This window comes from Notothenia rossii, assembly GCF_949606895.1.
Source record: "Notothenia rossii genome assembly, chromosome: 8".
NCBI lineage: Eukaryota > Metazoa > Chordata > Actinopteri > Perciformes > Nototheniidae > Notothenia > Notothenia rossii.
In genome coordinates, this window is record NC_136906.1 from 28,383,710 (window position 1) to 28,410,038 (window position 26,329).

At 44.5% G+C, this 26,329-nt stretch overlaps 1 protein-coding gene across 8 annotated transcripts in view; it reads left to right on the top strand.

The window, feature by feature from the left end:
• LOC307017094 (RNA binding protein fox-1 homolog 3-like) overlaps window positions 1-26,329 on the top strand; it is a 263,790-nt gene that overhangs the window by 168,519 nt on the left and 68,942 nt on the right. Inside the window, exon 1 of one of the 8 annotated variants that reach the window (XM_079646558.1) lies at window positions 758-1,102. The exons of the other annotated variants lie outside the window; for them this stretch is intronic. Coding sequence (XP_079502684.1) covers window positions 977-1,102 — 126 coding nt within the window. The 5' untranslated portion in view covers window positions 758-976. Of the gene's footprint in view, window positions 1-757; window positions 1,103-26,329 lie in introns of those variants that run through there. 8 annotated transcript variants of the gene reach the window in all.

The following is a 26,329-nucleotide window of genomic DNA, read 5'->3' on the forward strand; positions in this document are numbered from 1 at the left end:
GAAGAGTCAAAAAGATCCAGAGTCACCACACTTTGGCCCATGTTTCCACCAATCTCTGCTCAAGATATCTCCATCTTTAATGTAATGGAGTGTCTATCCTCAACGGTGATGTAACGAATCCATCTTGTGCATTCCTTTGTCCACTTCCTTTTAAAGTAGAATCAAACAGAATCAAAAAGATACATTGAAAGGAAGTATACCCTGCGCGTACTTAAAAGCCGAATGTACATTAGCAGCACGAAGGGACGAAGAAAGGACGTCTCCAGCGGCCTTTATAACAGCCTTATTGTTTTGAATGCATTTCCAGATACTATACATGCTATCTGTCCTTGGTGGAGGAGATGGAGAGGGAGGTGGCCACTAAGGGGGTGTTCTTGTGTGTGTTTGCGGGGTGGGGGGCCGCAATTAAAAGGCAGCATGCAGCGTCCCACGAGGTGCTAATGCCCAGGATCAGCTGTTCTAATGTCATTCACATCCCCTCTGTTATTCAGCCAGCCCCCGTTTGATGTATGAATCAATCGGGGACTTCATCAGTACCCGCCAACCCCCCCCCCCCCCCCCATTGAAACCACCACCACTTTTTATAACCCCACCCTAACCCTACCCAACCCCCTGCCGTCTCTCCTCCTCTCCTCTCCTCCTCCTCCTCGCACAGAACCTCCCCCTTTCTGCGTCTGAATGCTTATGTTGGCTTTTTATCGCGCTCAAAGTAAACAGTCGCGCCGCGGATAGTGAGGGAGAGAGAGCGAGGGGAGAGAGACCTAGAGAAGAGAGACAGAGCTGTAGTGATAAAGGTGCACATTGTCTGCGCACTGCCACCGCTCGCCTCCCCCGCTACATCTTCAATAGAAAAAGCCAACGAAAGGGGGGACATATTTAAAGAGAGGAGGCAGAAGAAGAAAAAAGGAAGTGATTTGAAGAGACAGTGCGAGCGAGCGCAAGCCGGAGAGAAAAGAAAAAAGGATCTCCCTGCTAAATGCGCAAAGCGTCCCGTCACCCCACGCTGAGCTCCATGGCCAACTCCGGCTGCCTGCTGCTCTCTGGCTCCGGGATGCTACCTCACTCGCTCCAGTGTCCCCCTGCCTTCCTCTACCTGCCCGAGGTAAGACTGAAACCAGAGCTTTTGTGTTCGCTCTTCTATCTCCCTTCCTTCCTTCCTCACCCTCTCTCTCTTTCTCCGTTCCTCCGCGCGCTCCTCCGGCACGTGATAGCATATTGGCTTTGTGTTGTCACCCTGAGTACTTTCACCCGTCTAACCCCTTGACCCTGCCTTTTGTTGGGGGAAAGCAAAAGGAGCAATCGAGGTGAAGAGAAGAATAGCTTCCTTTATTTTATTATCTCACTTCTTCGTTTCCTCTTATCTTCCCCCCCCCCCCCCCCGACTTTGAGTGAGATAAAGCAGTGACTTAGCGGATACTGTGACGCAGGTCCACGCAGTGTTTGTGTACATCCGTGGCTTCATCGCTCGTGGTGCTTGGGAATGTTTTGATCAGTTAGGAAGGCTGGTTTAAGGTTTAAAAGTAAAGGCTTGCTCAGCATACTTTCCTGTTCTTCTTCTTCCCCTCTTTATTCATAGGGATGTCAACTTTTTCTCCAGCTGTACGATAATCATTTGCACAAAATACCTTATACTCTATAGGACGGTGCATTCATTCAGAATATTTTTTGCAAATGTGCTTAAATTAATCTATATTTCAATCCCTAAAATCTGGAAGGGACAGATGTGAGGACTGTGGTCTTCATATAAGTTATCATATGAAGTTACATTGTTAAAATATATCTGTTATTGGCCTAGGTTTTAGTTGATTTGAGTTAAATTATGTGAAAACAAATAGTAAACTGTCTCTGAAATATCATTTGTCTTGGTTCTTATCTCTACTGCTTATTATCAAACCACCTTTTTGAGTGTAGGGATGTAAAACGTGGGAAAATCACACAACATTCTCACTTGTAAATACAAAACTTATTTTAAATCGTCTCAATTCATCAAAAGGCCACAGCGAGCTCCTCTCACACACCCCTTCATTGTTCTAATGGCGATCAGCAGCAAGTGACCACACTTTAATTTAAATAATGATATATCTCTGCAAATTAGCATTGATTTTCCCTGTTTTTTTTGTTTTTTTGTCCTCCCTCCTTTGGAAATTGATTGTGTCACTGATCCCCTTGTTTTGTTGAAACCTGAAGAATGCAATTTTCTGAAAGGGGGGTGAAAAAATATACAACACGTGACTCTTAAGAGCCCCTGTGCCTGTCTATCCGCTGAATTATTCACATGTTTTAATTCACACAGTTGGGAGATGGGAGGGCTGTTGGTGATAGGATGATGTGGGGGGTTGGAGGAAGGTGGGGGGGAGGGGGGTCCAACTCAGTTTTACAACCAGCTGCATGTGTTGCAGTAAACAGTGTGTGTCACTGCAGTGATGAGGGAAGCTCTGCGATGCAAACATTTAGAATCTTCCTCATCCCCCTTTCTCCCCCACCATCACAGTAACGGCCCTCACCCCCTCCCACCCATCTGTCCAAAGCGGGCACACCCCGCCGGCCAGCCGGGGACGGGGGAAGGGGGGGGAGGCATGTGGACAACCAGGTGCCACCAAAACACACACTGTAGGCGAGCCAAGGCATTAACTACTTCTCATATATTCATATTTTTTAAAGTTAATCCAAATTGTTGCTTAGTGAGTGTACTGTGGAGGATCAGGCTGACGCAAACAATTATGAAAACCTTTTAGAATGTTGTGTTAAATTTGTATTTATTTTCTTCCATTCAACTTCATTTCCTCACATTTTAATATTTTGTATTTTAACGACAATATGATACCTTGCATTTTTATCAAGCAGTGAAAGGCTTCCTGAGCTCACCAGGTTAACATGTTAGCAAACTGAGTGGAGGCGGGTTTACCTGCAACTACATCACTCTTACATCCAAATCCTCAGCATGGCCAGTAAGCCGTGTGTGTGTGTGTGTGTGTGTGTGTGTGTGTGTGTGTGTGTGTCCACACTAGGTTTCTTTAAAAGTCCGACACAGGGCTGAAATGGAAACTTCCAGTGTGCTATGTTCATGAAACATCCCTTTTTGTTTCAAATCCCTTTAATGTATCAGCAGCTTTTGTTCTTTTCTCTTGTTTCCCCCCTTTGCGGTAAATCCTCGCCCTGCAGCGCTGTGAGGGGAAACAACCCTCTGAATCACACTGTGGCCGGCGTCTTCCCCCCTCTCCACACCACCCATCCTTCATAGGATGCTCCCCCCCGTCCCCCTCACACAGTACCAGCAGTACTCCCCTACTTTCCTCCCCTTCTCCACAGTGCAGGGGCTGCAGCGCGGCTCCGTGAGATGTCAGCCAGAGAACAGAAGGGGAATAGATTGAGGTGATAGCCTCTGCCTCACAGTTTGTTTGCATTTCAAATAAGACACTGTATTAAGTTGGGCCGCGAACAGCATTGCTTATTATGTGTGAACATGGCGCCGCGTGATATCACAGGAAGACAGGAGTTTATTACATAAAAGATTAGTGAAGCATACCTTGCCTTTATTTGTGTGCAGCAGTGTTAGGTGTGTGTTCCCAGGCAGTTTGCTTTGATGCTCTTTGTAGTCGGCTGCGGCGCATATAAATCCTGGCTAAATGTTTGTTTTCATTAACACAAGGAGAGACTCCCTGCGGTGTGGTGGGAGAACTGTGGGCTTCTGATTACACAAAATAAATAAAAGTATAGCGGTATCACACCACCGCTGAAGGGCCGTCCCTCTCCTCGACAGGGGGAGACTTTCTCCACCTCACGGGGGTGCCGGCTCCATCCTTCCGCAGGATGATGTCACTTTTCTCCTACCGTCAATTCGTATTGTGGTGCCTCTTTTCGTGAGTTATGGCGCGGGATATTGAGGGAGTTATGAATTACAGTGTGGGGAGGCTTTTTACGGCATGCGATGCTCACCGCTGTAGGCCCCGTATTTAAGTATAAATATATTTATGGCACGAGCCTATGCTGACGGGGGTAGCTCAGGTTTGCTCATGGTAGTTAGTAGCTGTCTTCAGAGCCATAAAAACATGGCATCTCATGGATTTTCTATTTACCAGGCACTGGGTGGGCATATGGCAACGCTCGTAAATGTAACTCTATTATCTAAGACGACGCTGTTGGGTGGGAAGCAGGGTGTTACTTACGTCTAAAGAGGGGGGAAGCAGCGGTTGTTATTGTCTCCGTGTCACATCTCTCTCACTGTCTTTGCCTCAGACTTATCTCCAGATCTCTCCCCGTTTCCTAAAATTGCCTCCCTTTGATTTGTAATTGGATTTCCTATCATGGCATTCCGCTGCGCTGATGTCGATTGTTATTGTTGCGTCTATTGATTTCTTTTTTGTGGCTTCTTTGGTCGGGGCTGTTTTGAATTCCCTCCCTTAACTGTACACGGCTTCAGTATCGTTTCTAAATGGTTAGGTCACCTAGGAGAGGCGATCCTTTTATGTTGGTGGATCCTGAAAGGAATTGCCCGGGATCTCTGGTTTCAGCGGCCTCCCCCCCCCCCCCCTCCTCCTCCTCCTCCTCCTATTCACGCTGATCTCTTTTCTACGACTGTACTCACACACTCTCACACTGATACATCTGGTTAAAGGCGAGGGATGCAGAGAGGAGAGGACTGGGAATACTCGTGACACACTTCCCCCCCATCGGTTCAGGCCTTGATCCTGCCTCCAAAAGCGCAGCTATTCACGGGGACTTTAGATATCGAAGGATTCAGGTTGGTGGTCTCGGGGGGCCGGACTAATGCGAGCCGCACAGAGACATCTCCTTCCTCTGGGATAATTATTGTAGGCCAAGCTGTACTATTGACAGCTGTAAACGGAGATGCTGTCTGTAACTGGGGAGGCCTAATAGGTTTCTGTCCCTACATGGGCTCTCGTTAGGCCGGTGTGTGTGCATCTGAGATGAGTTTGAGAAATGAGCCGCGGCCACGTTGGACTTTAAATGGGACTCAGAGGGACCGCCACCCCCAACTCCCTCCTGACCTCTTGGGAAAAGGGTTAACACACAATAGGATCGGTTTCAATCTATAATAACGCTCACTGTTCATTTACCCTGAAATAATGCTGGTGATATTATGCAGTTCTGTCATCAAATCCCATGGAAAAACAAACACAATGAATTATCTCTGTATCCAAAAATACCTTTTTCTTCTCCTCTGTGCAATAGAGCTCCATTGTCCAAATTCACATCAATGAGTCACTGTTGCACCGGGTTCCTTTATTAGCATGAACACACTGTAGTTTCTCAATCCCACACACACACCATCCTGCTGCTTGAAATACTCAGTGGAGCATCCAATGTGAAGTAATCTGCAGCTGAAAATAGTCCTCAACACAAAACAAGGTGGTGTAACAGCAAATGCTACCAGCTGTTTCAGGAAATGACAGACTTTAAAAATGAAACTACGGATTTGTTAGTCTTCTCCAAAGATGTCAGGAAGGAACCAATGGGCTTGGGGCGGGTTAGGGGGTTAGAGACAGACTGACACATTGTTGTTGTTTTCTTTTGGGAGAATGGTTAACAAGAATCAAATAAAGAAAGACACCAGCTTTGTTCTTTAACCACTTGCAAGTCAAAATAAGATCTTCTGATTTAGGTGTGTGTTACATCCGGCTTTACAAGCTTTCTGATTTTTCCCTGTTATAGGTAAAGGCAGTATTTGAAATATTTCCATTATATCGCCCAGCGTTGTTGTTTTTCAGTCAATTTAGTCGAGCACAATTCACCCAGATTGAATCAGGCACAAATCAAAACAACAACTTAAAACCCAATTTCATGAGCTCAGGAATATACCTCTCAATATGTCCTGTGTTCTGGTGTGAGTCTTTCTCTCGCCGCTGTTCAGCTGTTTTGTCCCTTAAACAGCTGATTCATAGCAGCATAACAAAGGCAGAAGGGACTGATGTGTTCTCACTTTTCTCTGCCCCGGAGGAGAATTGTAAATCACAGCTCAGTCGTTTATTTTGAAATTTCATTTTGGTGTGTGAGCGAGTGCTGCCTTGTTCTTCACAGAGACTTCACAGTCAGGCTGACTTGTGTTTCTTTTTTCTTTCTCAAGGCTACCCACCGTCTTACTCCACTAGACCTTTGTAAATGGAACAAAATTAAATATGTTCCCTGTATAGAAGAATGGCACGAACAGATTTACTCACCAACAAAAGGGTTTTCCCTCTGGGTGCATTTTTTTTATGTTAGCGTACATATTTTAGCTTACATATGTATATGTATTTCTGTGCCTGTGAGGAATGCTTGTCATCTGTAGGTGGACGCTTGCAGAGGGTTTTGCACACGCTGTGTTGTGCAGTGCGTCAATAAATGTGTATTTACATTTTGCCAATAATGCTAAATATCCTGCAGTCATTAATGTTGAGCGTTAGCCTGCATGGTGGTGTTTATATGTTGGACCTGTGCGAATTAGCATTCCTGTGCTGCTGATGCTAATACATTTCACTTCCAGCTAAAAAAGCTGCACTTGCAAATATCTGCCTCAAAGTTGCTTTTTGTTTAATAATGTGGCCAATTCACAAACAGCTTTTACTCAGTGATGTAATGTAACTAGGTTCAATTACTCAAGTACTCTTCTTAAGTAAAATAATTGAGGTACTTTTATTTAATTGAGTATTTTCACATATTCACAGTATGCTATACTTTATACTTGTACTCCACTGCATATTGTTACATAATTAGTGTCTTTGTAGATTAGGTTTATTAATACTCCATCAAAATTGACTCACATTATAATATATTATTATTGTAGGTTAAGCTATCCAGTAGTGTATAAAGGAATTCACATAAACTCCACCTTTATCAAGTGCAACATTGAGTTATATTTACTTTTGGTACTAGAACTATTCAGCAGGAACCATTAACCAGTATATCCATTAAGACATATACACAATAAAGGAATTTAGTGTACCTCAGAGTATCATTATCATCATTAATATACTATGGCAACAAGCACAGGACAGAAAGGTTGCCTGGGTTTAACTATCTTCCAGTTTAAGGCCATTATTACTTTATAGGACCTGTGTTGCTATGAATATAAAGTATTTTTGAATGCAGGACTGTTTACTTGTAATTAAGTATTTTTACACTGTAGTATTGCTACTTTTACTTATAATAATACTTCCAACACTGCTTTCAATCAACCTTTACTGCTTTTCATAACACAGCTGAGACAAATGAAGACATCACGCAATACTTTTTCTGGGTTACCCGATAACGTGTAAGAATGCTTGATTTCCGATACTGTTTCTTTTTTCATTCAACAAAAGCAGCCAAAGTGAATGACTTTAAGTAAACAGACACAAAAGGTATTCATAAAATAATAAAAAATTTGAATTTCTGCTGATCTAAGATGAAGTAAACAAGATAAAAAAACTCTGACACATTTTGGTCAGTCCTACAAAGCTACTGCGATTGGATATCCCGCTCCTCTGTTATGATGCATTGCCTCACACAGGTTCACATAAAGGTCTGCTGACACTCACTGCTGTCAAATCTGCATTGCAGTGGCCTTATTTCCCACCCAGGCAGTTTAACACAGCCACAGGAATGTCCTCTCGCTTTTGAAAATCTCTACTCGGTACGCTTGAGCGCTCCTTTAGGCCAAACGGAGACGAGGACTTGGCGAGGGGGGGGGGGAGGAGGGACGACAGAACACCTCGCTGTCTTTACACCACGGGAGCTCTCACTACATCGCACACACACATGCATACAGTTACAGGAGGATAAAGACAAGGAGGATAACCTCACAGTAGAAGCCATTTGTAGCCTTTTTTCCCCCCCTGAGAATATAATCTGTCCCGAGGTTTTTTTTCTCCCATTTCTGCACGCTAAAATGCTTAAGCAGCCAAACCAGCTTGAGTCCAATTATTTCTTTACTGCGGTATCTTAGCTGTGATTAGTATGTTTATAATGTAGTGTCACTCTCACACTGTCCTTCAAGCATTCTCCTCGCGGCAGGATCCTCTCAAATGAGACGTATTACCCTGTGTGCTGAGTTAACAGAGTGGCCGTACAAGTGAAATCAAAACAAAAAAAAACATAGGGGGAGCTATCACAAGCCATTAAAAGCACTGCACCTTTTTATCACCAGCGGCTTAATGGCAGTGGTGAACAGCAAAGCATTATTGCCGCTTCTCCTTGTGCTCCTGCAGCCTGCCTCCACTGCCAGGAGTCACGCTGCCGCTGCTGACAAATAGATCTCCAGGCAAACACTGACATTTTGTTTTTCAAAAGGTCATTATCTGTCTTCACGGGGGAAGCAGGCGTTTTGCATGGGAACCAAGTTTGAGAGAATGATTTCTTCCTATCAAACTCAGAATGTTTTCCTTCCTCGTTTTTTCCTCATTATTACATTTGTAAAAGGATGCAGCTGTACAGTGTGTTTGACTACTAAGAGGCACCGGGTCACCCGCTAAAGAAGATCAATATTTGAACTATGCTGTTCTGGGTCAGCATGTACGGGGGTATCAAATTAAATGGGGCTTGAAATTGATTTCAAGCCCCATTTAATAAAAAAAAAAAAATAAAGTCTACAGGTATTCGTGAAGGAAACGGAGAAGAGCAGGAGTGCCGCAGAGAAGGGATGACCTCCACCCAGGCGCATTCATAATTGTTTTTGTTTCTCCAAATTAAATGAGCCTTATTATTATTATTTCTATAATGCGGTAGCTGGGGGTCCGAAATTGCCAGTTATGGCACGTTTGTTTTTAGAGACCTGAAGTAATATAAAGTAATGGACGTGATTCAGCACATCACCGCTGGCTACTCCCTTTAACCCTGAGAGGCAACCGGTTATAGTGTGGACCTATACAACTAAAAATGGGCCTTTGTTTTTAGTTCATGTGTTGCATAAAAAGCAGTAGAAGCTAAAACCATTTTGTTTCTTCTGCGTTTTCCTTGCAGGCATCTGAACAGGTATCCCACTGATTACTCTGCTTCTCTCTGGGTAATCTGTAAGAGAGGAGCTCATGCAATTTAGCCCTCCTCCTCCTCATCCTCCCCCCTCCTCCTCCTCCTCTTCCTCCTCACTTTTCCCTCTCCTCAGATGGAGAGTCTAAATATCGCGGCTGTTTCTCGCTGCACTTTGTTAGTGGAGCACGCCTCTGTGTTTTAAAAAAATCATCTATCAAGGTGAGATCTGTGGGAAAGAGCAGCGCCTCGGGCTTCCTCTCCGTGTGCTTATGAGGTTTTATTAGGTCCCACAGGACCACTGCTTTGGTGTGTGTTAAAAACAAATGGAACTTACAAATTACAGATTACAGCCTCCGCAGGCGTGCACAATTGTGTGTGTGTGTGTGTGTGTGTGTGTGTGTGTGTGTGTGTGTGTGTGTGTGTGTGTGTGTGTGTGTGTGTGTGTGTGTGTGTGTGTGTGTGTGTGTGTGTGTGTGTGTGTGTGTGTGTGTGTGTGTGTGTGTGTGTGTGTGTGTGTGTGTGTGTGTGTGTGTGTGTGTGTGTGTGTGTGTGTGTCACTACTGCTGCTGATTCTGGGTGAAGGCTGCATTAGTGATGATAGAAGGGGGGGGGGGTTATTCTCAAGATCTTAAGGGGTCCATTGACCCACATAACAAAAAAGAATAAATAAATTCCCACTTCACCTATCTGTCGATGTATCTTACCATCAAGCCCGTCTCATGTGTTATATATTTACATAAAATGCGAAAAGAGCAAATATTTTTGAGAAATTAATGTTACGTTGGACAGATTAGGAAGACAGATTTTGCCGAATCACAAAATGTGTGTGCGTCTCCAGTAGGGATGCCAGCGATTTTTTGAATATTCGTTACAGTCTCCATAATCGAAAATGTCCGATTTTTGAATTTGATCAAGGTCAGTTTCTGGCATCCCTAGTCTCCAGAACCTTCACTGACACATTAAATATATATTTCTACAATATGTTGCATAGTAAACACAGGGTCTGAACACCTGATCTCCAGTGTTTAAGAACATCCACCTCCAAATTCTCTAAAGTGAAGGGAAAAGAATTATAAAAGGGACAGATATTCATAATTGTAATATGATTTCAGTAAAAGGAAGAATAGGGGGCCACTGTATAGCTCAATTGGTGGAGAGATTGGCAGATTTGAATCCGGCCAAAAACCATGTGCTGCAAATCATCCCCTCTGTCTGCCCATTTCAACTCTGTCTCTACACTAAAGCCACTGGTTTCCCAAATATCATAACAAAAGAAGTATAGATAATCCTCAACATTGCTTTTGGAACTAGTTTTTATCAAATATACAGTCCCTGTGAAAACTCTTGAAATGCTCCTGTTCTTGGAATTGTGAGTTTTTCCAAGGAATTAGATTCATTGTCATATGGCTGGAAACAGAAATCTTAAAAAAAAGACCTCCATCCAGAACTATTTGCTTGGTTACTACCAGTACTAATGTGTTTTGGGGGGAAGCTACCCTTCAAATGGTCGCACGCTGTCAAGGCTCAGCAGGGATGAGGGCTTTCCATTGCCCACTCTTCCTATTCAAACCCCTTCCCATCTAATTTAATGACTCAGAATGGTAACTCCAACATTGTTATCATTCAGCAATAGGGAGTAATGAATAGCAATTAACGTTTTCAAAGGAGCTTGAGAGACGTCGCTTTTCACCCAGGAATGTTGAAACAGCGCAGTGGAGGGAGATACTGTCATGTAGAGAAAGGGCCTAATTTATCCGTCCAGCTGTTTTGGGTAAATAACTTTTTTTGTATTAGTATTATTCTTCCTGTCGCTGACTGCTATCAGAGAAAAGACAAGTAATCATTCTAATATCCAACACTTCCTTTGATGAACTGTAATAAATTAGCCCGTACATTTTTTTCATCCAATGATTGCTCTTTCTGGTGCAGGGAGAGGAAGGGATAATTAACTGGATATGAATGAAATTCTAGGGCAGCGTGGTATCAACGGCAGGGAGACAAATGCGATTTGGTTCTGTCGCAACGAGTGGAAAATTGCTGTGTAAATATGAGGTTGTTGCGGAGCAGCGTTTTTATGTGTGCTAACATTACATGGGTGAGAATCCAATCTCACAGGGCAGCATGTGCGGACTGCCCTCTCTGATACACTCCACCGTCCTCCACCTACTCTATGATAGTGCTCTAAAAGCCCCCCTCCAACCCCCCCCCCCCCCAAATATATCTTCACACACACTCACAGGCAGTCCCACTGACACAGAGAAACACAAACACATATTTCAAAAGGTAAATGCTATTGTCGAGCCACGTCAGCTGAGGTAGAAAAATGGCAATTTGACTCGAGTCCCATTTTACTGAATTTACCCCAACCACTTGATTTCACACAAGGTAAACAGAGCAGATTCTAATTGTCACACTTGTCCTCTCCTTTACTGAACTTTTGCATATTCCATGGTTCACTTTCAACCGGATGTAGTGGGCACTCGAGTCGGGGAAAAAGACCCCAGCCTCCTCATCCAGACTCACTTATTTCACTTACCGTCCCTTTATGCCACTTCTCGCTTTTTCATCTGCAGAGGCCGTTTTTTTTATCTATGGGTTTGGCCAGTTTTGGAGAGAATTACGGTGACAGAGGCATGGAAATGATAGGCCGGCAGTGAGATATCTCTGCCTCATAAATTCTACATTGCTCAAGATAATTTACGAGGGAGGTTTGTGTGCGTAAGACAGACAGTGCTCCATGGTATCCATCCACTCCACGGGCTCCATTCACTGCGAGAAGTGCGGTCGATTTATCGAAACTGAATTTATTTTCACATTTAGTCCCACTGCATCACTTTGAATGATTATGATCATTTTTTTTTATTCTTTTGCTGAGAATATGCCCGGATATTATTTGTTCTGTCAGGATTATTACAGATAGAAGAGCAAACTAATAGATTGTGTGCGCGGCGTGTCCACTAATTTACGACGGAGGCCTTCGCGATGAGGTATTCTGCCATCAGCAAAGGTCATCAGCTCCCTGTTGTGCTGTATGAGCAAGAGGCCAGGCCAAAAGGCAAGACGGCTCTGACGTGTGTAATCATTCTTTATACATATTTCTGTTTGAGGAAGGTTAGCACACTGTATATAAACTAGTAGACTCATAGAAAATAAAAGAAGCCTCTTTGGATCGTTTGCTTGGGTCAGTTGTAGTACACTATATGCATTTTTCTCTGGAGGTTTCAAAGGCATTGATATTGCTCCTGAGAGCAGAATTAGATTTTATTTTCTTCTTTAGTTTGCATTATTCTCTCTCTGTCTCTCCCTGCATTTATTTTTGTTCCTGTCTTCTTGACACGGTCTGAATTTGCTCTCTTACGTTACAGGCTGATTCGATGAGCGGAGTATGACTGCAGCCCTCGCAATAGAAGTTTACAACTCAGTTAGCACCGGGCTCTGTGTCTCTACTCAGTTAGCTTTGAGGCCTGTATGCTGGTTGCTGCCTTGCCTCTAGTCTCCCCTCCCTGCAAGGCCTTTTTTCAATAACACCTTCCATCATGTCGATTTACAAAATGGATGTCTTTGCAGGGGAAGAAACAGCCCTTAAGGTGGCAAGCACAGCGTCCGGTGGGTGCAGTGGCTGTAGAGAATCACTCACTTGATCTTCATGTAAGACAGGGGGGTTAGAAGCTATACGTCAGCTGTGTGTTTGTGTTTGAAGAATCCTCTATAGGTTTTCCAATCAGTGCCAGTATTCCCAACACAACTCTGATGTCAGCGCACCTGCTTATTGCCGCGTCGTACCTGAGTTTTAACTAGACAAGATGCACAATGGAAGCAGACAAGGCTCTTTCACAGGGGAGTTAATCTAATCTACTCCCACTCAACTTGGACATTCGCTGTCACTGACACGCCGGCGTCGTCTCCAATAAAACAGGTGAAGGCAGAGCACGTCGAGCGCAACTCTGCAGGTAACTGGTGCTGGCACTCTGCTGGGCTTTCATGTGAACCCTCTCCGGGATCCCTCCTATCATTATACATGAGCGTTCATTCTCAATTTGGCCCGCTCTTCCAATCAGTTATTCGTGCTGTCTTCTCGTGTCAGAGTCACAACCGTGATGCCACTGACAGGATAGCTTTCCAAAAAACAAATGTATAAACTAGTTGTTGCATTGTAGTGTTGTCAGGTGCTTCGGGATTTAAAAATCCACCATGAGGCAGATGTTAACATACCTTCTCTTTCTTCTCCCGCTGTCTTTGTGTAGGTGTGTGTGTGTGTGCACACAGGTGACGAGTCAGTAATTCAAGTGCTCAGCAGCAGGTTATTTCCTCTGAACCGGCGCCCTTATTTAATGGTAATTGTAGCAATTAGCATGCGAATAAGGTAAGAATTGGATAATAGAACTAAGATAAATATTGATGTTAATTCACATTGGAGGAGTAGTGTGTAGGGGGGAGTACAAGTTATTGTAAATGTATCCTGAACTCTCATTTGCATGCATTAACGCAGCGGGCAATTACGACCTCCGAAAAACATCAATGGCGCCGACGTTAAAAAATGAATAAATGTACTCTTCGAAGGCGACCCATATCGCGAAGAAGGAAATGGATGAAGGGCTGTGGAGGTGTTTTCAACTTTTCCTCCCTTTGCCTTATTTACTTTGGTGCCTGAACCAGTAACCAGCTGCTGAGAAGGTTAAATGACATCCATCAACTGTCAGACGGCTGACCTGGGGATGATGCTTTTCATTTTGACTTTGTAATATCTGCAGCTTCGCTCACAAAATGAGACGGATGACCTAGCGTGGTCCCCAAAGCTCCCTCACTGCAGGTATATAACAGGTGATGGGACTGTGTCATTTTCTCCACGGAGGCTTGGTGGTAGTTTGGGAGGAGGGGTAGGAAAGGAAGAGATTGCGACGACTCAAAGAAGAAAAGGGACCAAGGATAGCTGAAGCTAAGAGGTAGCAGGGGTCTTGGTGGGCTTCGGCGACTGAGCATTTGCTGGAGTGGAAAAAAAAAAAAAAATCACTCCCGGAAGGTGCGTGCCATCTGGACATCGGCCCATGTCTGCAAATCAGCAATGTGCAGCCAATGGGCCATCTCTACCCTCCTCGCACATGCTCGTGAGAAACATTACGATCACACGACCACTCGAAAATTATACGCCAACGTTCAAATCAGCTGCACACCCACCATCCTCTTACACCCCACCCCCCCCTCCTGTCTGCTGTTTTAAGGAAAATGTGAGGGGGGGAAAAAAGCGAGTGCAGTGCCAGGGGCGGGCGGTGGAGAAAACCTCATTTCTTCCGGCGTGCTGCAGCGAGTGGGTTATTGAGGTGGCTGTAATTTGATAAGGAGAGGAAACTCAATGGACTGTGAGCAAGTCAGCAGTTTGAGGCCAGTCACATTTCTGATGTGATGTGGAGGTGGCGGTGGTGATAGTGAAAGGAGGGATGGAGGAGGGTGGCTAGAGAGAGGAAATGACTGAGACGGGGAGGAGAAAAGTGATTGAGAACGGAAGGATAGCGGGGTTCCCTAACATGGACGGCCTCTTCATGGTAACACATATCCCACTCAGGACGGAGCCAGAGGCACATTCTCAGGCAGATGGCCCATATACCTGATCACTTCTAATCCGTAGATCTCCCCATAGAGCCCCGCCAAACCCAACCCCTTTTTTATTTCAAATACCTTTATCCCTACCTTTTTGCTCCGTGCTCTGAATTTCCACTCGCAAAGTCACTTTTTGTTGTTGTGGCTGTTTCTCGCGCGCCAGATAAGAGACACAAGTGTACAAGTGTGATCAGCGGAACCTTTGAAGTTCCCATAAATAATCGGGCAACGTGGACCACTCCGGAGCCCTCAGCTTCCAGTTCAGATCAAAGATTAGCCTCACGTCTGCCCCGGCCCTGGAATAAAGCACTTTATTGGATTCCGAAAGCCGGGCGAGCCGGGCCCCTTTCTCTCTCACCGCGGGTCCCTCGTCAGACACAAGGCCCGAAGACTTTCACACGCAGCCTATCGAGCTGTTTGTACTCCCAGGATCCACAAGAAAGAGAAAACAAGAAAGCTTGAACAATGCTGACTTTTTAATCAACACTGCGTTCAGAGGCAATCAGCAAGCAAGGCCTGATGTCTGAGAAATCTCTTTGTGGAAAAAAAAATAAAAGTGGGACGGGGGGGGGATACTTGAAGTTTCTGTTAAACAGGCTGTAAAATGCTCCCTCAAACCTGCAGGGCATTTGGATCTGGCGAAGCCCATGCAGGCAGTCATGTTCACACATGAGCAGGCTCTCTCATCTGGCTGAGGGCGAAGTCAATCTGGGGCCCGGTGTTTGAGAATGGCAGCCCACCATTCAAAAGGTCGGCACTGGAGCTTCTCTGGCTCGTGGTCACACATCTATCTGGGTGCGTTGTTGGACTACACTCCAGGTTAGAAAAACTGTCCCGAGCCGATTCTCCCATGCCCGAGTAAAAATGAACGCCGCCAGCATTTAGATGTCTGAAGAACTAAAGGGTAGGCTGGTCTGTTGTTAGCTGGTTAAAGACAGGGCTCACTGAGCCTTTTGTGAGGGATGAAAAACGACGTCCCTCTGCATGCTAGACTGCTCCGAGGAAGAAATGGCTGATGAGTGTGGGGGGTTGCAGCTCCCGCAAAAACCCTCAGGAGAGCAGAATTATCTTCTTTTATGTACCTCCTACTCACCTCCTTTCAATAAGTCTCCTGTACCACTCAACACCAAGAGTTACAGTCAAGACTTTACAGGACTAGAGGAGCATCAACAACACTGTGTTAAACATTAACAGGCCTGTTTAATATCCCCATCCGCCATCGCTACAGCTCTCCTAACATTGCACATTTTTGACAATAGGTAATACTCAAATCTCTCTTCCAGAGCCTAAATCCCCATAAAAACACATCTCATCGAGGCAGCTGTATTCTCTGGGGATTTGATGTTCATGTCATGAAAAGCCATACTGTGCAAACACACAGCCCACGCACAGATTAGGCCGGTCATACCGGAGCTCTCTCAATTTTTACATTTTTGTCTTTATTTCTCCCTTTCCTGAATTATACTAGGTAAACAGCTGAGGATTGTACCAAAGGGAGGGGTTTTTACGAGCGGGAGAAAATGTAATGATAATAAAAATAAAAACATCACCGCCAGATGAAAATTGTTTCAACATGAGAAGCCTTTAAAAAGGTGTTGCGCAGCGTAGAGGGAGGCTCACCGAGCCAAAGACGAGATGAAAAATAATTCTGTCAGCAGACACTTTCTCCCTACATCACCCCATTGCACTCCTAATTGATAAATGATGTCCATTCATTTCATCAAGGTCAGCGACCAATTAAAACATTCATGATTTATCCACCAATGAACAGAACCCCAAATCAGCAGGGATCGCAGGCACCAAACCTTGATGTTTGATGACTTGAACACACACGGTAAAGGAGTGTGACCTGAGCGGCTCACTGGGGATATCAAATAACTCTCGGCCAAAGTGTGTGGACTCTGGAGGTGAGGAGCTATCAGACACACAGCATATCCTCTCTGACAGACAATCTTTATTTCTAATATATGTTCATATTTGTATTTGCTGCAGGATTACAATAGGTATCAGATTCTTAAAGGAGCCCTATTATGAGGTGTTCCTTTTGTGAGTATGCTACGGTATATAGGTTTGTATGCCTGTAGATTGTGTGCAAAGGCAAACATCCCTGCTTTAAACTTCGGTTGTAGTCCTTTGTTTACTTATTCAACATAGTTACATCACTACGTAATACTTGTGCTTATTTTGGCTTGCTCTCCTACACATTGTATGTAACATACTAAGGGGCGGGACATCTTTAAGCTGTCGACCATTGAGGGATGTAAACATTTTACAGTAGAGGAACAAAATACAAATATGAAACCTCGAAATTAGCACCCTTAAAAATTCAAATAAAGGTTTTACTTACAGAATCTTGAGATATTTTATATATTTTCTATAGTGTCTGGTATCCAAGTATTCAAAATGTCCCTACACTCAAGTATATTAGTGTTGCAGAGATGATTTAACATTAATTTTTACTTAAATTTCCCATGTTAGTCACGCATTATCTTCAACACGCGAGATAACTACCACATCCTAATCTCTGAAATTCAAAGTAACATATACGCTTCACGATATTAAAGCAGAACCGCATCTTATATGACACTAAATTAAACATACATGCAGCTGTGAAATGGAGAGCCATGCCATGCCAGGCCAGGCCAGTGCAGTCATGCTACAGCCTTCTTGTAATTGTGCCTGTGCTTCTGGGTGGATTTCCAGCTTCTGAATCTGCATTACCTTTGCATATGAATTAAAAAGGTCATTACAAAGTCTCCTTTTTGATGTCTGAGTGATAAATAATATATATAAGCTTTTGCAAGATATGCTCTTTCAAGTCCTATCAGCGGATCTTTTCTTAATATATGCGCTACATTACTGTGCATGCACACCCTTTGGTGCACATCTCCCCATGCATACTCTAGATGTATGTTAATGACTTTAATGGGCTGTTCTGTTTCCATTTAATCAGAATCTAAGTTCTGGGATACAGCTGTGTGCTCAGTGGTGTCGAGGCTTCGTGTTCAGGCCCGGTCGGCACTGCCTGTTTCAAATCCGCGCTGCTAGCATCCCCCTACTTGATTGCAAGGGTGTGTGTGTGTGTGTGTGTGTGTGTGTGTGTGTGTGTGTGTGTGTGTGTGTGTGTGTGTGTGTGTGTGTGTGTGTGTGTGTGTGTGTGTGTGTGTGTGTGTGTGTGTGTGTGTGTGTGTGTGTGTGTGTGTGTGTGTGTGTGTGTGTGTGTGTGTGTGTGTGTGTGTGTGTGTGTGTGTGTGTGTGTGTGTGTGTGTGTGTGTGTGTGTGTGTGTGTGTGTGTGTGTGTGTGTGTGTGTGTGTGTGTGTGTGCTCTCAGGCCCCCTGGCTCTGCCTCTGGAGGTGGGTCGCTTTAAGCATTCAAACTCCAGAATGAGCAGCATACTACTATGATTTCAGTGAAACAAAAGAGATACACATTTGGCTGATTTCCTTGTCGACTGTAATGAGTGGCCTCGTATTTCAGCGTTAGCTTCTGCTCGTCTCTCTTTCCCTTCCCCTGCCTCCTCTCTTATCCTCCCTGTGGTGCGTCTTTGGCATTCCCTCCCCACTCCAGAGCAGCCCATCTAACTGAACCTGATACTGAGATTTGTGCGGCTAATTCCCTGCACTCACACGGCTCAGTGTGGTGTCATAATTGGCACGCCATTGATTTATGTCTCCTCTTACAGCGCCCTGAATGGCTGATGAGTCTAGCTTCCTGTCATAATAGTCCTTGTCCAGGCCTCTTGCCGCTTGGCTGCTCACCACACTCCTTCCTGTAGTCCGCTATTTGTTGTGGCTGAAACTATGTTAATTTCCTTTTTACATGGGGACAACATGGGACATCCTTTACCTTGTAGCTAATAACATTCTATGCATTTTCAAAATCATTAATGGGATTTGAATGTGTTCAGACTCCCAGTAATCACATTGCAGTTGTGTAGTAATGTGATGCAAGGCTGTAGCAGAGGTTAATGGCTTTAGTGTGTTGTTTTGTTCATTTCAAAAGGGAGACGTAATCTCTAACAGGCTGACCCATGTAGGGCCAGAGAGGGGGTTTTGGAAGAGCGCTCTTTTTCTCATGTAGGCAACCAGCAGGGGACCTTGGCGCCTGACGGGAGCTGGGCTCTCCCCGGGGACAGCTGTAATCTCATTGTCCCACAATAGAGAATGTAGCGAGGAGGTGGGGAAGAGGGGCTGCAGCCCTGGGGAGTCCCGGGCTCCATGGAGAGCACTTGCTCCATCTTCCCACCTCACTCTGCTCCGGCAAAACGAGCCCATTGATTTGTGCGTTACATCCAATGAGGAAGGTAGTGGTGTCCATGAAATGAAGTTGTCCACGCTTCCTGTAAGGTGCTGTTAACTCATAACATGCTATTATGTTCTTGTTTGGCATTTCCCAACATGACCGCCTTTTAACGAACTCTACGCACACTTGAACAAACAAAAGAAGCCCATTTTAAAGGTGAATTGACAGACTTATGAAAAATGCATTGTAAGTTGTAAACTATGTGGATGGTACGAACAGCACAACAGTACATTCTGCCTTGATGTTATTTATTTCCGTGCATTTCATTAAACTTTCAGTCGGCTGGCTTATCAGATACCATCACAAAGGCGCATCGAAATCAGACTGAGGGGACAGGGCAGTGCGAGAGCGATGGAGCCGAGTCCGGGATAGGAGTGCCGAATCCAGAGCGCGAGCAAAGCTAAGATCAGTGGAGGGCTTCATCCCCGGGCGTGGCCCTGCTTCTTCAAAACTCCTTGCGTTCATGGAGCTGCCGGTCAGACAGGCGGGGCTCGCTCAGATGAGCTGTCAGGCAGGAGTCGGGGCATCCATGGGAGGCTGTGTGAGAACAGCAGCACGTGGCTAGGCAGGGAAGAAAACAGCGTGGAAGGAGAGGGGGGAGGAAAGAGTGGTAGGGAGGCAGGCAGAAAAACCCCAGACCTTGTGTTTCTAAAGCCCAGCTCATACATTGCTAATGCCTGGAGTAATATGGGTTCATTCATAATGGATAAACCCTTGGCCTCTGCTTGCAAAGTATATCATGTGCACTGTAAAGAGGTTAAAGATTTGGTTGTGTTTGCCAGGAATGTGGTGGCCACTTCTGGCCTGTGCATTAGCGTATGCTATTGTTGTGAATGTGGGATGCAGGGAGGGGCCGCGGCATAACAGCCCTCGAGGCTGAGGGATAACCCAGTTGAAGATTTTCTCAATGCGTTTTGAGAATTAAGTCGTGGTGTGTCTAGCTTGGCTTTCAGTGTCCTATGGCTGCCTTAATATTAGTGTAAAAGACCCAGAAGGGTATAAAAAGGGTGGGTAGACCCTTTTATTTCATAATACCCTGATGACAATATCACAGTTTGCATTGTGTTGTGCAGCAGACAGCGAGGCAGTGTGTCTGTCAGCAGCACATGCCTCAGATTAGTCAGTGCTTCTCGGTGGAACTCTGCAGCCCACCATCTGCTCCTTCCAAAAGGGTAGCTTTTAACTTTGGACGTAATTGACATCTGAGAACAAACGCAATTAAAAATACAGTAGATGCAATTTAGGAAAAGTTTAACCTCAGCAGCTAAAGCTTTCAGCATCACAAGCGGTGAACCGTGCTGGCGCGCTGATAGCTGGGCCAAACACGGTGCAGTGCAGAGGAGGTGAACTGCTTTTGAAGACAGAGCGGCGGCGGAACACTTTTTCTGTCCCTCTTTTCCCTCTTTTTACCTCAGTGACTGTGCACATAAATCAGCACTCCTGTTTGGCCCCATTACGGAGCACTTCCTCCGCCACCATCCGGCCTCCTCCTCCTCTGCTCCGCTGCCTAAACAATGCATGAACCTCTCAAAGGGCAAAATGCTGTACCACTTAGCAAATGCATATTTTATAGAGTGTAAAACTATGTGCAGCCTGCCTTTTGACTGGCCCCCTTTTCTTTGTTGCTCCTAGCACTGCTCAGGGCCCTTGTTGGCCCCCCTGCAGGGTCAAGGATCACGACAAGTCTTCCACCACATAACATCTGGCGCTTCTTTAAATGGCATTCCAAATGGTCCTTTTGATTTGGTATAGTGCTTTGGCGCATTGAATGTGTTGTAATTTAATTTCCTAGTAATCGCATCAAGCCCTCCTCGATGCCCCCTCGTCAGATTACAGTCCAAATGGAGGGACTGTAAAAAGAGTCTAATAAAAGCTGAGAGAACTTATGAGAATAATGCATCACAGAGTTGTGGTTGTGGCTTCATTTACGCCCACAAGCCGGGGCTGCTCATGTTCTGTGGTCCCATAATTATGAAGCAATCATCCAGAAGGCTCCTTAATGCTCTGCGTTTCAGTCAGGGATCACTGAGCATTCTCCTTAGGTCATTGCTCTCTGGGCTAATGATCTTATTACAGCCTCACGGCTTTAAGTATTAGATGTCTGTTTGCAAGACGCGCCATGATCTCTCATCCTTCTCTGTTTCCTTGCCTTCTACTATCCCTCTTTTACTCACAAAGTGTGTGTGTGCGTACTCCACAAAGAAACTTTCTTCCTTACCCACATACCTCACCTTTTGGCCTTCATTTCCGCCTTTCCTCCCTCACCCCCATTTGATCTCTCTTTAATCCCCCCTCCCCTCTTTTTTTTCCTACCCATCTCTTTCTTTCAATTTCTCTCCCCCTCTTACTCTCTCTCTGCCGATCGATATTTGGGGCTGAATTGGCTGAAAGGGGAAAAGAGGCCTGTAAAATTGAGGAGACAGGCTGTTGGAGGCGAGCCAGCCTATCTCCCTGGCTTGTTTATGCTTCAGGAATGATTCCCAATACCAGATAACCTGCAGAAAAGTCAGCATGTGTCTGTCTTGAGGGATGGCCATGGATCGGCCAATTTCTAATTATCGGCCAGCGGACCACTTATCTGAAGAGTATTTATTGTTATTAAAATGCCAGTAGCATTCCAAATGAGGCTGCTTTTCATGACGTAATACTGATGAGGATTTTACACTTAAGAGTAATATAGAGGAAGCTGTTAGATGCTGGAATCTGTCTGGTCTCAGTGTGTGTGTGTGTGTGTGTGTGTGTGTGTGTGTGTGTGTGTGTGTGTGTGTGTGTGTGTGTGTGTGTGTGTGTGTGTGTGTGTGTGTGTGTGTGTGTGTGTGTGTGTGTGTGTGTGTGTGTGTGTGTGTGTGTGTGTGTGTGTGTGTGTGTGTGTGTGTGTGTGTGTGTGTGTGTGTGTGTGTGTGTGTGTGTGTGTGCACCCTTAGGGAGTTTGTCTTTCTCTCTTTGTGTTTGTCAGGGGATCTTTTGGGGCAAACACACACTTCATCACTTTGACATTGATTAAAAATACATGGCCCTATTCTCGGGGACAGTCAGTGTGCACGAATCAGCGCGGTGCTCCGTTCAGCCCTCGCCGTCCAAAAGCTCTCCGGCCCCTTGCTCCTCCGGTCTCAGCATCCAGGCCTTTTTGCTGCTTTAATTGCAGTGCTGCTCTGGGCGGCGTAACGGCAGCTCATGGACGCTGCGGGCGCACTTCCATCCGTCTCCACACTCCACCAAACACACACTCCATGCAATGGCGTTTAAGCCAGTGTGATCATTGTTTTAAGAACATTCTTAAGCAACCTGCCCACGATGAGCCTTTCATTTGCATCGTGCAGTTTACCCCTAAAGCCCCCGACGCAGACACCCATGTGTTGCAGCGCCTCTTTGTTGTCTCTACCTCCACTCTGTCCCCTCCTCTATCCTCTCCTTCCGTTGGTCCCCGAGTGGCTCTCTTGTTTCCTTTGGATCATCTGTTAAGTGGGAGATAAACTTCAGTTAGCTTGTGTGGAAGTCTCTTCAGTGGGGACAATGTTATCTGAGATGCAGGAGTACTCGGAGAAGCCAGAAAGGTATATGCTTCGGTGTGTGTATGTGCTGGTACTTGTGTGGATACACTCAGGTGTGTGGTGCCCTCGCGGTTTGTTGTGGTTATTGGGCCGAGTTTACCCACTTCCTCCTGTAGCTAATGCAGCCTTTCCCACTCACCCGCTGCCCTCCACTCTCGCAGAGTCTGGTGTGGTCATCCGTGGCTAATGGGCTTACATCGGGGCCCATTTTCAAGCTTTGTCAGCATAATTGTTGCTCCATCCATTGGTGCGGGGGCCATTTTGCCCAAGAAAGCCGGGTGGTGGTAACCCAGGCTGGGCAATTAGAGGGTATACGGAAGGGGCAACACATCCAATTCTCCCCCCTGCTCCTCATCATGGCGCTGGGCTGGTAGTGCTGCCGATCAATGGCTGGACCTGGGGGGGGGAGTGGGGTTGCTGATTAGGGAGGGATCGGTTTAGCGAAGCCACAGCCACTTCTCTCTGTTCGTTTTCTTCTGTCGTTCTCACTTCACTATCTCCACCTCAAACGTTCTTGCCCCCATTTCAAAGCAGAGTGTGTGTTCCAGTGTGTGTGTGAGCGCGTGCACTACCTTTACCCTGACATCAGTGTGACATGGCACTTAATGGACTCTGCCATGTGAAACAAGCACCCTCGGTTAATTACCTTGCCAAGGCCCTGGCCTTTCTGGAGCAGTTCATTCCCACTTGGGTAGGGAGTCACTGTTCTTGTGTGTGTGTGTGTGTGACAGTGTGCATCTGAATGCACGTGTGAGTGCATGAGCCCCCATTGTTGCTCAAATCCTCTGAAGTTGAATCAGATTCAGGCTCTTCCTCTCTAAAAACAAGTGTTTTGTTGTCGCTTTTTGCAAAAATGCAGCAGGCTGAGGCTAGAGGCGAAGCGCTAACAAAGAGCCAGAGATACAGTAAAGCTGCAGGCTATTCTGGGAGTGGAGGACTGCAGTGGTTCCATTCCTGAATAAGCTCGCCTCTCTGGCTTCATTCATGTGTCGATTAGCATTGAGTCCTCTGTAAAATCTCACATTTGAATGGAACTGACAAGCATTTTGTCAACAGTTGCACAAATGTCCTCTTCCCAATCTATCCGTGCACTTGAATGAGTGTTTGTCAAAGAGATTCTGTTCAATCCTTCACGGTGCATGTTTGTTTTAATTTGCTCAGTACTTCATACAAGTATTTTGTTCTTTTTCTTTCATCTAAATGCATATGTTGTATGGCTCTAGAATCTTGTTGTTTGTGTTACTTTCTTTGTGATTCATGCTGCTGCAGTCCTGCTGACAATGCAAACAAATGTGTGTGCGATTGCTGGGCAACACTCTCAGGTAGATAGTCCAATCGCTGTGCTCTGAAACAGGTGGTGTAGGATAAAATATTTAACAGCATTCTCTGAATATACTCAACCCTAGTCCATATGTCGCAGTGGTAAACAGATCCCACCAAGTCCATGTAGCTACTGCACACCACTTCCTCATGTATTATAATATGGGAATTCATGAAAAAGCATGTCAACAAAGGCATATTTTATATGTATTCAGGCAGTGTGTCAAACAAACACAAAGGCTTTGAAGGCTTACTTGCAAAGCTAGGTTGAATACTTGTATTGCTAATTATCCGCCACATGTAAAAATAGTGCGTCAGCAGGTGTGTAATAAGCTTAATGTCTAAGACCAGAGAATGAGAGAATTATAATTTCTGACTCTCATGGGTCTCACTCTGCCTCAGTCAGTATTTTCTTTTGTTAAAATGGAAATCACTTTCTGGCTTTTAAACACAGCGTGTGCAAAATGTATAACAGTTGTGGATTCATTACTCCATAATCCTTACAGATATTAAAATTGACAATCATCCTGATGATATCCAGTCATAATAAAATGTATTCCTTTATAATACCTTTTTTTATTTTTGGAACATCATCAGAAGATTATTGAAATACAATTTAAACATGTATAACTATATCGCAAAAACAGATCCAGATGATTAAGATTATTTAAAAAAATAAGTATAATAGTAATACAAGTAATAATTATGATAATATTAATACATTCTATATTCTACATTTAAAAATTGTGTATCAGCAAGTATGGTGTCGTATTAATAATAATACATTTCATTTCATTTCAAACCTTTATTTAGACAGATTAGTCCCTTGAGATCATCGATCTCATTTACAAGGGAGACCTGCATCATTTAGTTCCACATGAAACATAAAAACAACATACAAACAACAGAGGATATCATATTTACATATTCAACATTTACAACTACCCAGAGTGTCAGAAAGCATTTCATTTAGACATGCCTTAAATACATTCAAAGAAATAAAAATGCTCAATTTCAATTTTGCCTGTAGACTGTTCCAAGCAAGTGGAGCTGCGCACATAAAAGCTGTCTTACCTAAGACAGTCCTTACTCTTGGCACATCTAACAAGACTATATCCTGTGATCGCAGACAATAGCTGCTTGCAACTTTCTGCTTTATCAATGAACAGATATAATACGGGAGTTTGCCCAACATAGCTTTATAGATAAAAGTGTACCAGTGACTGAGCCTCCGTACAGTGAGTGATGGTAAACCTGCCTTGGTATACAGTGTACAGTGATGAGTAAGTGCTTTACAGTTAGTGACAAATCTCAGAGCACTATGATACGCAGCATCTAGTTTGCTTAGGTAGTTGGCAGGTGCATTCATATACAGCAGATCACCATAGTCCAGCACAGGTAAAAAGGTCACAGTGACTAGCCTTTTCCTGGCCTCAAGCGAGAAACAGGACTTATTCCTGAAAAAGAAACCTAGCCTAACCCTCAGTTTTTTAAGCAGGTTATTGACATGAAGTTTAAAAGAGAGACAGTCATCAAGCAAGATACCAAGGTATTTGTAACAGGCAACAACTTCAAGTTTTGTTCCTTGCGTTGATACAATATCTAAAACAGGCTCTGGTGACTTTTTAGCTTTTGAAAAGAGCATTATCTTGGTTTTATCCACATTTAAAAGAAGCTTTAGTTCAGAGAGCTGAGTCTGAATAATGTTAAAAACAGCCTGTAATTTAACAACCGCCTCCTGAATGGAGGGACCTGCACAATACATCACGGTATCGTCCGCATAAAAATGTAAAGTAGCTTCATCCACATTTTCACCTAAACTGTTGATATATATGGAGAATAAAAGTGGACCTAAAACAGAACCTTGAGGAACACCATTAGCAATGTTTAACCACTCAGAAGACAGCCCATCAAAGTGAACACATTGGGACCTTTCAGAGAGGTAGTTCACAAACCACCCCACTGCATGGCTGGATATGCCAGTACTGAGTAGCCTCTGTTTTAAGACACGATGATCAACGGTGTCAAACGCTTTGGAAAGGTCAATAAACAGAGCTGCACAACTCTGTTTATTATCTAGCATACTAGTAATATCATTTACCACTTTCATTGTTGCAGTGATGGTGCTATGTTTCTTCCTGAAGCCTGACTGATGTTTAGACAGGATATCATTTATACATAAAAACTCCTTTACTTGTTCACTCACAAGTCGTTCGAGCACCTTAGCCAAAACTGACAATTTAGAGATTGGCCTATAGTTATTTAAAATAGTTGCCTCCCCTCCTTTCAGTAGAGGCAGGACATAAGCAGACTTCCATACTTTAGGAATTGTATTTGTGCTGAGGGAGAGGTTAAAAAGAGAAGTAAGAGGTGGAGCAATAAAATCTGCAGCTATCTTTAAAAAGAAAGGTTCTACGTTGTCCGGGCCAGCCGGTTTCTTAGGATCTAACTTGGATAAAGCTTCATGGACAATACCAACAGTTAAAGGAGTAAAACTGAAAGGGTTTTCCAGACCACATTGTTCAGAGTCAAGGACTGGAGCGTTCACAGAAGCAGAAGCACAGTCAGTGACAGAATCAAACAGAGAGCCACAAGAGACAAAATGCTTATTAAA